General features: G+C 55.0%; 2 protein-coding genes across 3 annotated transcripts in view; one reads left to right on the forward strand and one right to left on the reverse strand.

Moving 5' to 3' along the window:
- The window catches only part of LOC138782959 (1-phosphatidylinositol 4,5-bisphosphate phosphodiesterase gamma-1-like), a 68,114-nt gene extending 58,266 nt beyond the window's left edge, over nt 1–9,848 (reverse strand). The window contains exons 1-2 of one of the 2 annotated variants that reach the window (XM_069956996.1): nt 9,664–9,848; nt 4,882–6,747 (exon numbers count right to left, since the gene is read on the reverse strand). In XM_069956996.1, coding sequence (XP_069813097.1) covers nt 4,882–5,101 — 220 coding nt within the window. In that variant the 5' untranslated portion in view covers nt 5,102–6,747; nt 9,664–9,848. Of the gene's footprint in view, nt 1–4,881; nt 6,929–9,663 lie in introns of those variants that run through there. The other variant, XM_069956995.1, reaches the window with a different exon arrangement.
- The window catches only part of ZC3H3 (zinc finger CCCH-type containing 3), an 87,962-nt gene continuing 82,955 nt past the window's right edge, over nt 9,697–14,703 (forward strand). Inside the window, exons 1-3 of the mRNA XM_069956998.1 lie at nt 9,697–9,953; nt 11,290–12,631; nt 13,283–13,485. Of these exons, the coding sequence (XP_069813099.1) occupies nt 9,827–9,953; nt 11,290–12,631; nt 13,283–13,485 (1,672 nt within the window). The 5' untranslated portion in view covers nt 9,697–9,826. The remainder of the gene's footprint in view (nt 9,954–11,289; nt 12,632–13,282; nt 13,486–14,703) is intronic.

Below are 14,703 nucleotides of genomic sequence, written 5' to 3' on the forward strand. Positions count from 1 at the left end.
CAGCGCTGGATCGCTGCTCTGGGACCCCCACCGGGCTCCAGAGTATGAGCCTATGTCATGACCCGGATGATGGACAGCCCGCTCAGCCAGTAAGTGACTCGGAAGAAGCCGAACAGCACCGTCTCCAACCGGAGACCTAATAGAGGATGACAATGCCAGGGGACCCTCGAGCAATTTCTCCAACCCTGAACTAGAAGAAGAAAGTAGAAGACTGTTGCAGCATGGATTGGTAGAGACTTGCTTGTAGCTGGAGGGAAGATATCATTGGACAAAACAAAGCTGTGTCTTTATTGCACCCAGTCACATGCAGTGAAGTAAGATGATTTGGTCACATGATGCCTCTCAATCAATAAGATTTCAGATATTAACTGTAAATTCTCTACATTTTTCTAAGTTTGCTGAAGAGCAGTAAGGAGAAGATTTTGCCTCCGTCACGAAAAAATGGCTTTCCCCTAAGCAGAGTCAAGTATTTCCAAGATGTCTGTAAGAACAAGCTGCATACAGATTCTAGTATGTCCCCTCTGAGAGCCTCTGGATCATCATTGTCCAGTCCACGCTGCAAGGATTAGTCTACGTTCTTCTACTTTCTTCTTTGAGTCCAGGGTTGGAGAAATTGCTCAAAGGCTTCCTAGCACTGCCATCCTCTATTAGACCTCTGGTCAGAGATGGTGCTGAGCGGCTTCCAGGTTGGTGATTGTGCTCCTGCATGTAGACTGCACCAATACATCTGCGCCTGTATGATTATTAGATCTGCTACAAGATGTTTCACACAATCCTAGTGTCAGAAGTCATTTCTTGTACTCTAACTGACACAGTTTACTGACAAGGGGGGGGGGGGGGGGGGGGGGGGGGGGGGGGGGTGATACACAGGGGAAGCTACCGCTAACAACTCCACTATGCTATGAGACATGTTATGCACTGCTGCACCCAGCTATCCCTGCACTACATCAACTGTGACAACTCCTCATGCTCACCACACACATATGATCTAATTTCTCTAGCTAATATCGGAGAGTAATAGATTGTATATACCGGTCCTACACCCCACCCCCCCCAGCCTGACATGGCTGATACCAGAGTGTAATAGATTGTATATGCCTGTCCTACAGTCACCCCCCCCCCCCCCCAGCCTGACATGGCTGATACCAGAGAGTAATAGATTGTACACTCACTGGCCACTTTATTAGGTACACCTATCCAACTGCACGTTACCACTTAATTTCTAATCAGCCAATCACATGGCGGCAACTCAGTGCATTTAGGCAAGTAGACATGGTCAAGACAATCTCCTGCAGTTCAAACCGAGCATCAGTATGGGGAAGAAAGGTGATTTGAGGCCTTTGAACGTGGCATGGTTGTTGGTGCCAGAAGGGCTGGTCTGAGTATTTCAGAAACTGCTGATCTACTGGGATTTTCACGCACAACCATCTCTAGGGTTTACAGAGAATGGTCCGAAAAAGAAAAAACATCCAGTGAGCGGCCGTTCTGTGGGCGGAAATGCCTTGTTGATGCCAGAGGTCAGAGGAGAATGGGCAGACTGGTTCGAGCTGATAGAAAGGCAACAGTGACTCAAATAGCCAACCGTTACAACCAAGGTAGGCAGAAGAGCATCTCGGAACGCACAGTACGGCCAACTTTGAGGCAGATGGGCTACAGCAGCAGAAGACCACACCGGGGGCCACTCCGCTCAGCTAAGAACAGGAAACTGAGGCTACAATTTGCACAAGCTCATCGAAACTGTACAGTAGAAGATTGGAAAAATGTTGTCTGGTCTGATGAGTCCCGATTTCTGCTGCGACATTCGGATGGTAGGGTCAGAATTTGGCGTCAACAACATGAAAGCATGGATCCATCCTGCCTTGTATCAACTGTTCAGGCTGGTGGTGGTGGTGTCATGGTGTGGGGAATATTTTCTTGGCACTCTTTGGGCCCCTTGGTACCAATTGAGCATGGTTGCAACGCCACAGCCTACCTGAGTATTGTTGCTGACCATGTCCATCCCTTTATGACCACAATGGACCCAACATCTGATGGCTACTTTCAGCAGGATAATGCGCCATGTCATAAAGCTAGAAGCATCTCAGACTGGTTTCTTGAACATGACAATGAGGTCACTGTACTCCAATGGCCTCCACAGTCACCAGATCTCAATCCAATAGAGCATCTTTGGGATGTGGTGGAACGGGAGATTGGCATCATGGATGTGCAGCCGACAAATCTGCGGCAACTGTGTGATGTCATCATGTCACTATGGACCAAAATCTCTGAGGAAGCTTCCAGCACCTTGTTGTATCTATGCCACCAAGAATTGAGGCAGTTCTGAAGGCAAAAGGGGGTCCAACCCGTTACTAGCATGGTGTACCTAATAAAGTGGCTGGTGAGTGTATATACCTGTCCTACAGTCACCTCCCCCCCCCAGCCTGACATGGCTGATACCAGAGAGTAATAGATTGTATATACCTGTCCTAAGGGCACCCCCCCCCCATCCTGACATGGCTGATACCAGAGAGTAATAGATTGTATATACCTGTCCTAAGGGCACCCCCCCATCCTGACATGGCTGATACCAGAGAGTAATAGATTGTATATACCTGTCCTACACCCCCCCCCAGCCTGACATGGCTGATACCAGAGAGCAATAGATTGTATATACCTGTCCTACAGTCACCTCCCCCCCCCCAGCCTGACATGGCTGATACCAGAGAGTAATAGACTGTATATACCTGTCCTACAGTCACCTCCCCCTCCCCAGCCTGACATGGCTGATACTAGAGAGTAATAGATTGTATATACCTGTCCTACACCCCCCCAGCCTGACATGGCTGATACTAGAGAGTAATAGATTGTATATACCTGTCCTACACCCCCCCAGCCTGACATGGCTGATACCAGAGAGTAATAGACTGTATATACCTGTCCTACAGTCACCTCCCCCTCCCCAGCCTGACATGGCTGATACCAGAGAGTAATAGACTGCATTCCCTGCTGTGATGCTCTGGGGTTGAGTCACTCACAGCTGCTTCTTGTTGTTTATAGCCTACGTCACCCTCCGCAGCAGAGTCTCTCACACCCATCAATGAAGCGGCCAATTGAAAGATAAATAACAATAATGGAGGAAGATTATGAGATGGATCAGCTGATCCTGACATCCCAGGATCTCCTAGGGCTCGGAGGATGCATGACAGCTATTCCTCTCAGTTATCAGTACCCGGTATACAGGGGGGTGACTGTACCCGGTATACAGGGGGGGTGACTGTACCCAGTGTATGGGGGGGTGACTGTACCCGGTATACAGGGGGTGTGACTGTACCCGGTATACAGGGGGGTGACTGTACCCAGTGTATGGGGGGGGGGTGACTGTACCCGGTATACAGGGGGGTGACTGTACCCAGTGTATGGGGGGGGGTGACTGTACCCGGTATACAGGGGGGTGACTGTACCCAGTGTATGGGGGGGGGGTGACTGTACCCGGTATACAGGGGGGGTGACTGTACCCGGTATACAGGGGGGTGACTGTACCCAGTGTATGGGGGGGGGGGGTGTACCCAGTGTATGGGGGGGGGGGGGGTGACTGTACCCGGTGACTGTACCCGGTATACAGGGGGGTGACTGTACCCGGTATACAGGGGGGGTGACTGTACCCGGTATACAGGGGGGGTGACTGTACCCAGTGTATGGGGGGGGTGACTGTACCCAGTGTATGGGGGGGGGGTGACTGTACCCGGTATACAGGGGGGTGACTGTACCCAGTGTATGGGGGGCACTCCATCCTCTATGATGGGGGTCATTGTGTACCGTCAGGGGTCCGCAGTCTGTGCTGACTCATCAGCCTGGGGGACTGATACACAGACGGGCGGCAGATGATGGGGAAGTAGAAATCCAGACTGATTTCCTGACCCTGACTCATCCCTCTGATGTGTGAGATAGAGGGGAGAGGGGATGGGGGCACACGGGGTGAGAGTGCAGGGACCACCCCTAATGCTGTGCAAGTGTGCAATCTGTGGTGTTACATAGGACTGCAGGTGACATCTACTACATTATCTGTACTCAGAGATATCACTGTGTTATCTGTTCTGTTACATAGGACTGCAGGTGACACCTACAACATAATCTGTACTCAGAGATATCACTGTGTTATATGTGCTGTTACATAGGACTGCAGGTGACTACTACATTATCTGTACTCAGAGAGATATCACTGTGTTATCTGTGGTGTTACATAGGACTGCAGGTGACTACTACATTACCTGTACTCAGAGATATCACTGTGTTATCTGTGCTGTTACATAGGACTGCAGGTGACTATTACATTATCTGTACTCAGAGATATCACTGTGTTATCTGTGGTGTTACATAGGACTGCAGGTGACATCTACTACATTATCTGTACTCAGAGATATCACTGTGTTACCTGTGGTGTTACATAGGACTGCAGGTGACTACTACATTATCTGTACTCAGAGATATCACTGTGTTATCTGTGGTGCTACATAGGACTGCAGGTGACACCTACTACATTATCTGTACTCAGAGATATCACTGTTATCTGTTCTGTTACATAGGACTGCAGGTGACATCTGCTACATTATCTGTACTCAGAGATATCACTGTGTTATCTGTGCTGTTACATAGGACTGCAGGTGACTACTACATTATCTGTACTCAGAGATATCACTGTGTTATCTGTGCTGTTACATAGGACTGCAGGTGACATCTACTACATTATCTGTACTCAGAGATATCACTGTGTTATCTGTTCTGTTACATAGGACTGCAGGTGACATATACTACATTCTCTTATACATGATGCTGCTGCTCCCCCAGTGACACCTCCCGCTCTGCTACATCTGTACACACATAACTCTGCTGTGCTGCACTTACTTTCCCCTTCCACCTTCTCGGGGGTCCTGAACCATATCACCTGGCGGGTGTCGAGCCTCAGCTGGAAGGTTCTCCTCTCGGGGCGCTGGGACTTCTTCTGGTAGAACAGCGTCAGGACGGTCCCGGTCTCCAGGTGCCTCATGATGCGGTTGATGTCTCCGGTCTCCATTCTGGGCTCCTCCAGGAATCCGTTCATGTTGGCCAGTCTGCAGCCGGACATGGTGGAGGAGGGGGCGGGGGTCCTCAGCCCCTGTAACCCGGGACCTTCCCCAGTCCTTGTCCTGCAGCCACCTGCGGATCTTACCGCATCACATGAGCTGTGTCATCCTGGGGGATCCCTGCAGTAGATCTAGGATCCCGTCCATTCACTGTGATCCACCGGACCTGCCGCAGTCATAGGAGGTCCCCAAAAAAGAGCGTCAGCTTCCAGTCTCAGGGACGCTGGTGCCCCCCTCTGAGTGTATGGAGGGAGACCACACCTAGATCCACCCTCTACAAGTGGAGACGGACCCTCCTAGCTCCTCTGGGATGGTCAGGGGTCAGGATGGAATAGAGAACAGGGTGGCACATGCAGACAGGACCCTCAATATGTGAAGACCCCCGCCTCACCATTCATTGGAGACAAGCCAGCCTGCACTAATAAGAGCTGAAGACCCCCAGAGCAGGACGGTTAGCTTCCACAAGGAATCCCTTCTATCCGGGCTGCTCCTGAGGGACAGGTCATGGTCTGACTAATGCTCCCCCTAATAGCCGGATAATATCCCGAGTAATGGGAAGAACGCTCTGAAGCCAATGACTGCAGCTAATGCGAATAATCCAATGTCACAGGCATCGCCTGGAGCCGGCAAGGTGCCTGACAATCCAGCAGGATGAGGATCTTCCTTCCACTCCCAGGATGACAGGGGATGGAGCGGCTGGATGTCCTGGCCACTAAGGCATGAGCCCCCCGGGCAGCAGCAGGAGCCCCCCGGGCAGCAGCAGGATGACGGGGATGGAGCGGCTGGATGTCCTGGACACTAAGGCATGAGCCCCCCGGGCAGCAGCAGGAGCCCCCCGGGCAGCAGCAGGATGACGGGGATGGAGCGGCTGGATGTCCTGGCCACTAAGGCACGAGCCCCCCGGGCAGCAGCAGCAGGATAACAGGGGATGGAGCGGCTGGATGTTCTGGCCACTAAGGCATGAGCCCCCCGGGCAGCAGCAGGATAACAGGGGATGGAGCGGCTGGATGTTCTGGCCACTAAGGCATGAGCCCCCCGGGCAGCAGCAGGATAACAGGGGATGGAGCGGCTGGATGTTCTGGCCACTAAGGCATGAGCCCCCCGGGCAGCAGCAGGATGACGGGGATGGAGCGGCTGAATGTCCTGGCCACTAAGGCACGAGCCCCCCGGGCAGCAGCAGGAGCCCCCCGGGCAGCAGCAGCAGGATGATGGGGATGGAGCGGCTGGAGGTCCTGGCCACTAAGGCATGAGCCCCCCGGGCAGCAGCAGGAGCCCCCCGGGCAGCAGCAGCAGGATAACAGGGGATGGAGCGGCTGGATGTCCTGGCCACTAAGGCATGAGCCCCCCGGGCAGCAGCACGAGCCCCCCGGGCAGCAGCAGGATGACGGGGATGGAGCGGCTGGATGTCCTGGCTACTAAGGCACGAGCCCCCCGGGCAGCAGCAGGAGCCCCCCGGGCAGCAGCAGGATGATGGGGATGGAGCGGCTGGATGTCCTGGCCACTAAGGCACGAGCCCCCCAGGCAGCAGCAGGATAACAGGGGATGGAGCGGCTGGATGTCCTGGCCACTAAGGCACGAGCCCCCCAGGCAGCAGCAGGATGACAGGTCACTGCTGCACTCCCCGCTCCTTATCTTACAGCTGCAGCTCCTGTCTCCAGCAATGGACGCCCAGAGGAAACAGCAATCACACATGGCCGGAAAGAGAACAGAAAGGAATTTAAAAAAAAAAAAAATATTTGCTGGATCTTGGCTTAGGAAAGAAAAACATTAGTAAAGAGGCAGAAATGCTGTGTGATGGTGACATCTAGTGTATGGGTGAGGGAACTGCAGCGCTGGGATCAGGACAGAAAAGCTAAAGGGGTTAGATGGCACTACGGCTTCCATCATAAACAGCGCCACATCTGTCCTCAGGTTGTGTGAGGGATTACAACTAGGCTCTATGTATGAGTGGTGGGGATCCAACCTCTGGGACACCCAGTGATCCCGACAATGAAGGGACTGCAGTATCATTCCCTAGTGCCCAGTCACTATAACAGTGCTGCCCCCTATAGGTCCTTACACAGTACAGAAGAAGGGGACACAACACTGGCCAAGCATCCAGCTCACTTCAGTCTCATAATCAATAAGGATCATAAAGGATTGACCCCCAACAATCACAGTGATCATATATCCAAGAGACTCCATAAGATTGGATATCCCTTTAAAGGGGTAGTCCACCAAAAATTTTTTTTCTTTCAAATCAACTGGTGCCATAAAGTGCCAGAGATTTGTAATTCACTTCTATTAAAAAATCTTAAGTCTTCCAGTACTTATTAGCTGCTGTGTGTCCAGCAGGAAGTGGTGTTTTCTTTCCTGTCTGACCCAGTGCTCTCTGTTGCCTCCTCTGTCCATGTCAGGAACTGTCCAAAGCAGGAGCAAATCCCCATAGAAAACCTCTCCTGCTCTCCAAACTGGAAATAATACAACTTCCTGTTGGGCATAGAGCAGCTGATAAGTACTGGAAGGCTTGAGATTTTTTAATAGAAGTAAATTACAAATCTGTGGCACTTCATGGTAGCAGTTGACATGAAAGAAAAAATTTTTTGGTGGACTACCCCTTTAAGGGTGCGTCCACACATACAGGATCTGCAGCTTCAAATCTGTGCCATCAAATCTGCTGCAGATCCTGTACGTGTGAACGCACCCTAAATCAAACTTCTCCTGGACTCCTTCCATTCTCCTCCAGACTTTTATCTTCCTCTATTCTCCTCTGTCCCCTCCAGACTAATTTGTCCCCTCCTCTAGACTCCCTTATCCTCCCGTGACCCCTCCGTCCTCCTCCCATCCTCTCCTCCAGACTCCCTTATCCTCCCGTGACCCCTCTGTCCTCTTCCAGACCTCTCTGTCCTCCTCCCATCCTCTCCTCCAGACTCCCTTATCATCTCGTGACCCCTCTGTCCTCCTCCAGACCCCTCTGATCTCCTCCAGACTACTCTGTCCTCCTCCAGAGCCCTCTCCTCCCATCCTCTCCTCTAGACTCCTTGTCCTCTCCAACCCCCCCCCCCCCCCCCCCCGATTTCTTTATCCCCTCCAGACTCTTCCTCCAGACCCCTCTGTCCCCTCCAGACACCTCTATTTCTCCCTCCAGATTCCTCTTTTTCTCACTCTAGACTCCACTATCCCTCCAGACTCCTCTATCCCCTCCAGACTCCCCTATCCCCTCCAGACTCCTATATTTCTCCCTCCCTCCAGACTCCCCTATCCCCTCCAGACTCCTCTATTTCTCCCTCCAGACTCCTCTATCCCATCCAGACTCCTCTATTTCTCCCTCCAGACTCCTCTATCCCCTCCAGAGGCCTCTATTTCTCCCTCCAGACTCCTCTATCCCCTCCAGACTCCTATATTTCTCCCTCCCTCCAGACTCCCCTATCCCTTCCAGACTCCTCTATTTCTCCCTCCAGACTCCTCTATCCCATCCAGACTCCTCTATTTCTCCCTCCAGACTCCTCTATCCCCTCCAGAGGCCTCTATTTCTCCCTCCAGACTCCTCTATCCCCTCCAGACTCCTATATTTCTCCCTCCCTCCAGACTCCCCTATCCCTTCCAGACTCCTCTATTTCTCCCTCCAGACTCCTCTATCCCATCCAGACTCCTCTATTTCTCCCTCCAGACTCCTCTATTTCTCACTCTAGACTCCTCTATCCCCTCCAGACTCCCCTATCCCCTCCAGACTCCTCTATTTCTCCCTCTATCCCCTCCAGACTCCTCTATTTCTCCCTCCCTCCAGACTCCCCTATCCCTTCCAGACTCCTCTATTTCTCCCTCCAGACTCCTTTACCCCCTCCAGACTCCCCTATCCCCTCCAGACTCCTCTATCCCATCCAGACTCCTCTAGTTCTCCCTCCAGACTCCTCTATTTCTCCCTCCAGACTCCTCTATCCCCTCCAGACTCCTCTATTTCTCCCTCCAGACTCCTTTACCCCCTCCAGACTCCTCTATTTCTCCCTCCAGACTCCTCTATCCCCTCCAGACTCCTCTATCCCCTCCAGACTCCTCTATCCCATCCAGACTCCTCTAGTTCTCCCTCCAGACTCCTCTATTTCTCCCTCCAGACTCCTCTATTTCTCCCTCCAGACTCCCCTATCCCCTCCAGACTCCTCTATCCCATCCAGACTCCTCTAGTTCTCCCTCCAGACTCCTCTATTTCTCCCTCCAGACTCCTCTATTTCTCCCTCCAGACTCCCCTATCCCCTCCAGACTCCTCTATCCCATCCAGACTCCTCTATTTCTCCCTCCAGACTCCTCTATTTCTCCCTCCAGACTCCTCTATTTCTCCCTCCAGACTCCCCTATCCCCTCCAGACTCCTCTGTCATCCTCCGGTTTCCTTTGTCTCTGCACCTAGAGGAGACATTTATGGCGCTATCTTATGGTGAGCTTCTGTTTCCCATAGCAACCGACTGCAGCTCCTATGGTAACCAATAGCCAGAATCTTACAATAAGCCAGCACTATAAATCTCCCTATTATAAACACTTTTCACGACAAATGACACTTCCGGCTTCCCCTGTCGCTAGGATACCACCCACCTGTCAGGACGACCGGGCGCAGAAATGACGCAGCAGCTAAAGAGCCGCCATCTTAGCTACTGGCGGAGGAGACTGTGTCGGGGTTGGAGTGGAGAGACCGGCGCCCGCCCGGTGCACAGCTGCCGTACATGGAGGTGTCGTAAAACGGCCCGTACCTCACCGGATGGGACGGGGCGGCGGTTATCGGGCGCCTCGTGTAACGTCATCACCGCGCGCCCCCAGCCCCGGAGTGTTTACCGATATGGACGAGGAGAAGGAGTCTCTGAGGAGGCAGATCCAGCTGTTACAGGGTGAGACGGGGGCCACAGGGGCCAGACACCGGGAGACGGGGGCCACAGGGGCCAGACACCGGGAGATGGGGGCCACAGGGGCCAGACACCGGGAGACGGGGGCCACAGGGGCCAGACACCAGGAGACGGGGGCCACAGGGGCCAGACACCGGGAGATGGGGGCCACAGGAGCCAGACACCGGGAGATGGGGGCCGGACACCGGGAGATGGGGGCCACAGGGGCCAGACACCGGGAGATGGGGGCCGGACACCGGGAGATGGGGGCCACAGGGGCCAGACACCGGGAGATGGGGGCCGGACACCGGGAGATGGGGGCCACAGGGGCCAGACACCGGGAGACGGGGGGCCACAGGGGCCAGACACCGGGAGACGGGGGGCCACAGGGGCCAGACACCGGGAGACGGGGGGCCACAGGGGCCAGACACCGGGAGACGGGGGGCCACAGGGGCCAGACACCGGGAGACGGGGGGCCACAGGGGCCAGACACCGGGAGACGGGGGGCCACAGGGGCCAGACACCGGGAGACGGGGGGCCACAGGGGCCAGACACCGGGAGACGGGGGGCCACAGGGGCCAGACACCGGGAGACGGGGGCCACAGGGGCCAGACACCGGGAGACGGGGGCCACAGGGGCCAGACACCGGGAGATGGGGGCCGGACACCGGGAGATGGGGGCCACAGGGGCCAGACACCGGGAGATGGGGGCCGGACACCGGGAGACGGGGGGCCCACAGGGGCCAGACGCCGGGAGACGGGGGGCCCACAGGGGCCAGACGCCGGGAGACGGGGGGCCCACAGGGGCCAGACGCCGGGAGACGGGGGGCCCACAGGGGCCAGACGCCGGGAGACGGGGGGCCCACAGGGGCCAGACGCCGGGAGAACGGGGGGCCCACAGGGGCCAGACGCCGGGAGACGGGGGGCCCACAGGGGCCAGACGCCGGGAGACGGGGGGCCCACAGGGGCCAGACGCCGGGAGACGGGGGGCCCACAGGGGCCAGACGCCGGGAGACGGGGGGCCCACAGGGGCCAGACGCCGGGAGACGGGGGGCCCACAGGGGCCAGACGCCGGGAGACGGGGGGCCCACAGGGGCCAGACGCCGGGAGACGGGGGGCCCACAGGGGCCAGACGCCGGGAGACGGGGGGCCCACAGGGGCCAGACGCCGGGAGACGGGGGGCCCACAGGGGCCAGACGCCGGGAGACGGGGGGCCCACAGGGGCCAGACGCCGGGAGACGGGGGGCCACAGAATAGGATGGAGGGGCCCCATTGATGTTGATTCCACGTTCTGTATTCGCTTCTCACCGCGGCCGCTCAGGATTGTGATGTTTTTTCGGCAGGTTTGATCGACAGTCATAAAAATCTCCATGGCAACGCACCAGCAGATCCAAGATGGCAGCCGCCGCCCACCCCGCAGGGGGTGTTTGGTGGAGGATACCGGCAGCCTGTGCCCACTCAGAACAGCTGGAGGAAGAAATATTCACTGGTGAACCGGACGTCCCAGGGAGCAGAGGACGCCCACAAAATCCCGGCAGCCAGCGCTGTCTCCAGAAAGCCGGGGCAGCCAAAGTTACCAGCAAACCAAGACAAAGCATCGGAGGCGTCCGCGTTCCGATGGCAAAGTGCCGCAACTCGGACGCAAAGACCGACGGACGATGTGTCCTCCACGTCTGCACTGAGGGGGGCACGTCCTCTAGACTCAGGAAGCCGGGGTCCGGCCCAAGGAGCTGCCAAAGAAACCCTCAGGGGGGCCGCCAAGCCCGGACAGAAAGTGTCATGGACGCCACTTCATAAAGCTGCCCCAGCTCAGGTACTGGTGTCCCCCCAGCCCCCTTCCATGAAACCCTTACTGCCCCCACAGCCCCCCTCCATGAATCTCTTACTGCCCCCCTCCATGAAGCCCTTACTGCCCCCCCAGCCCCCTTCCATGAAACCCTTACTGCCCCCCCAGCCCCCTTCCATGAAACCCTTACTGCCCCCACAGCCCCCCTCCATGAATCTCTTACTGCCCCCCTCCATGAAGCCCTTACTGCCCCCCCAGCCCCCCTCCATGAAGCCCTTACTGCCCCCCCAGCCCCCCTCCATTAAACCGCCCCAGACCCCCTCCATGAAGCCCTTACCGCCCCCCCAGCCCCCTTTCATGAAACCCCCCCAGCCTCCCTCCAAGAAACCCCCCCAGCTCCCCTCCATGCCCCCCTCTAAGACGGAAATGAGCTCTTCTGCCCCCAGACCAAGTGCAGGGTCTTTGGGCCGGACCCTCACTGCGCTGAGTTTACCCCAGAAAAGCAATGAAGCCGTCACTGCCAGTAAAGTCTCCAGAAGTCTAAGGACTAAGTACATCTGGGTGGCCGAGTCTCCTAAAGTGCCCCCTGCGGGCAAGAAAGTCAATGCCATCGCTAAGAGAGTGTCAGGTGATCAGAGACAGAAGACCCCCGAGGCCGCAGCCAAAGGAAAGAAGAACGGCCCCAGCCCAAAGAGCCGATACAGGTGGAAAGCCGAGAACGCTTCCTCCTCTACGAGCCAATGGTCTGCCGTACATAAAGGGGCTCAGCGGTCCGGCCCAGTGACCCCCCATCATGGCAGAGTACCAGCCGTGACTGCTGCCCCCTACAGGGACCCTGCGCATAGCAGCTACAAGGTGAAGAGCAAAACCAAGATCATCAAGAGGAGGAGCATGTCAAGGTACGGCGGGGGAGGGGACTCATGGGGGAGTCTGTGATCATGTGTTATACTCCAGAGCTGCTCTCACTAAGGGACCTACGTTATTCATCTGGCAGAATAGTGAGTACAGCTCTGAAGTGTCTATACGGAGCAGCTCCTCAGAGATAAGATTGCAGGTGACCCCAGCTCTTAAAGGGGTCGTTCACACCAAACATTTTTCTTTTAAATCAATTGGTGTCGGAAAGTGCCAAAGATTAGTAATTTACTTTTATTAAAAAAAATCTCCAGTTGTCCAGTACTTATCAGCTGCTGTATGTCCTGCAGGAAGTGGTGTATTCTCTCCAGTCTGACACAGTGCTCTTTGCTGCCACCTCTGTCCATGTCAGGAACTGTCCAGAGCAGGAGAGGTTTTTTATGGGGATTTTCTGCGGCTCTGGACAGTTCGTGACATGGACAGAGGTGGCAGCAAAGAGGAGTGGGTCAGACTGTAGAGAATACACAACTTCCTGCAGGACATACAGCAGCTAATAAGTACTGGACGACTGGAGATTTTTTTTTAAATAGAAGTAAATTACAAATCTCTGGCACTTTCAGGAACCGGTTAATTTGAAAGAAAAAAATTTGGTGAACTACCCCTTTAAGGCCCTCACAGCCATCTGCCTTCTGTCCCAGGTCTCCGGTAGAGAAGAAGTCTTCTCCTTTGGCTCCTCTGATGGTGCGGAGTCACTACTTCCTGCGCAGACGGAGCTCTCCCCGCGTCAAGTCGCCACCCACAGTTAAAAGAAGTTCACCCCGGATGCTGGTCCACCTTTCCAAACACCGTCTGCGTAGAGCGCCCCCTCCTGGCAGCCAGCAGCCCCCTGTGACACCACAAGGTAGGAGAATAGGATGGAGCAGGAAGGCTTGGAAAGTTTGGCTTTATTTACCAGTAGGCAAGGCTTAGCTATACTGCCATCTGGTGGCCATGTGCATGTATTACAGGCATCCTGTATGAGGAGCTTCATATTATGACCCCCATGTGTTGTATCCTGCGGCCGTCACTGATCCGTTCTTTTCGTTTGTTGTTGTGCCATTCAGTAATACAGCAGGCACTATAAATTGCCGGTAATTCCATTGGTAGTGTTTCATATGGGGCAGCATTCCCTCCAGACTTCTCCTCAGCTGCTGCAGCGCCTTTTTCTGAAGATGGCGTGGGAACTTCCTTCCAGTCACAGACTGAGCACTGAGCAGTCGTCCTCCTCTTCACAGTGAGGTTCTGCAGCAGCTCAGGTCTAGGTGTGATGATGTTGTGGTTAATCGTGCGGACAGCAGGGGGCAGCCTTGTGCCGGCGTCGCTTGTCCTCGCTCTATCTATCCGCAGTAATTGATCGCCTAATTTCCTCTTTATGGGAAGTGAAGCAAATATCCAGTCATTTGCAGCAATAACCACTGATGCCGAGCCCCGTATCAAAGAGGCGGGAAAAAAATGGCCGCCCCCCTCCCCCGCCCTCTGCACTCATTTTTTACCGCTGATAAAACCCTCATCTATAATTATCCTTGCAAATTGGATTGTTTTAAATAAGCGAGGCCGCGGGTGCAGAAGCCGCCACCGCCGCCCCCTGAGTTACTGCCGCGCCGCAATGGCCGCCTTCAATCAATCTCCTCGCCATTAGAAATTCCATCACAATCAACATTAAACTTTATTTGTGGCGGGTATCACCCCTCCCCCGTGGCTGAATGAATCAGGGAGATGGGAGACGCTTTCCCCGTGTGCGGAGAGGTCGGACGTCGCCGCCACCGCGCAGATAAGGGACGACTAATAAAAAGAGAAAATTGAATTACTAATGATCGGAGGAAAGAGAACCTGAGCGGCCGCCACCGGGATCAATCATACTGAGGAGGGGGAGGAGGGGTATGCATCACCCACCATCACTGACACAGGAAGGAGACATCCCCCATTAGCAGAGGTCTATATACATGCTATCACTCTCTGGTGTCAGCCATGTCAGGCTGAGGGGGGGAAGGTGACTGTAGGACAGGTATATACAATCTATTACTCTCTGGTATCAGCCATGTCAGGCTGGGGGGGGGGGAGGTGACTGTAGGACAGGTAT

The sequence above is a fragment of the Dendropsophus ebraccatus genome, chromosome 2 (assembly GCF_027789765.1).
Source record: "Dendropsophus ebraccatus isolate aDenEbr1 chromosome 2, aDenEbr1.pat, whole genome shotgun sequence".
Classification (NCBI taxonomy): domain Eukaryota; kingdom Metazoa; phylum Chordata; class Amphibia; order Anura; family Hylidae; genus Dendropsophus; species Dendropsophus ebraccatus.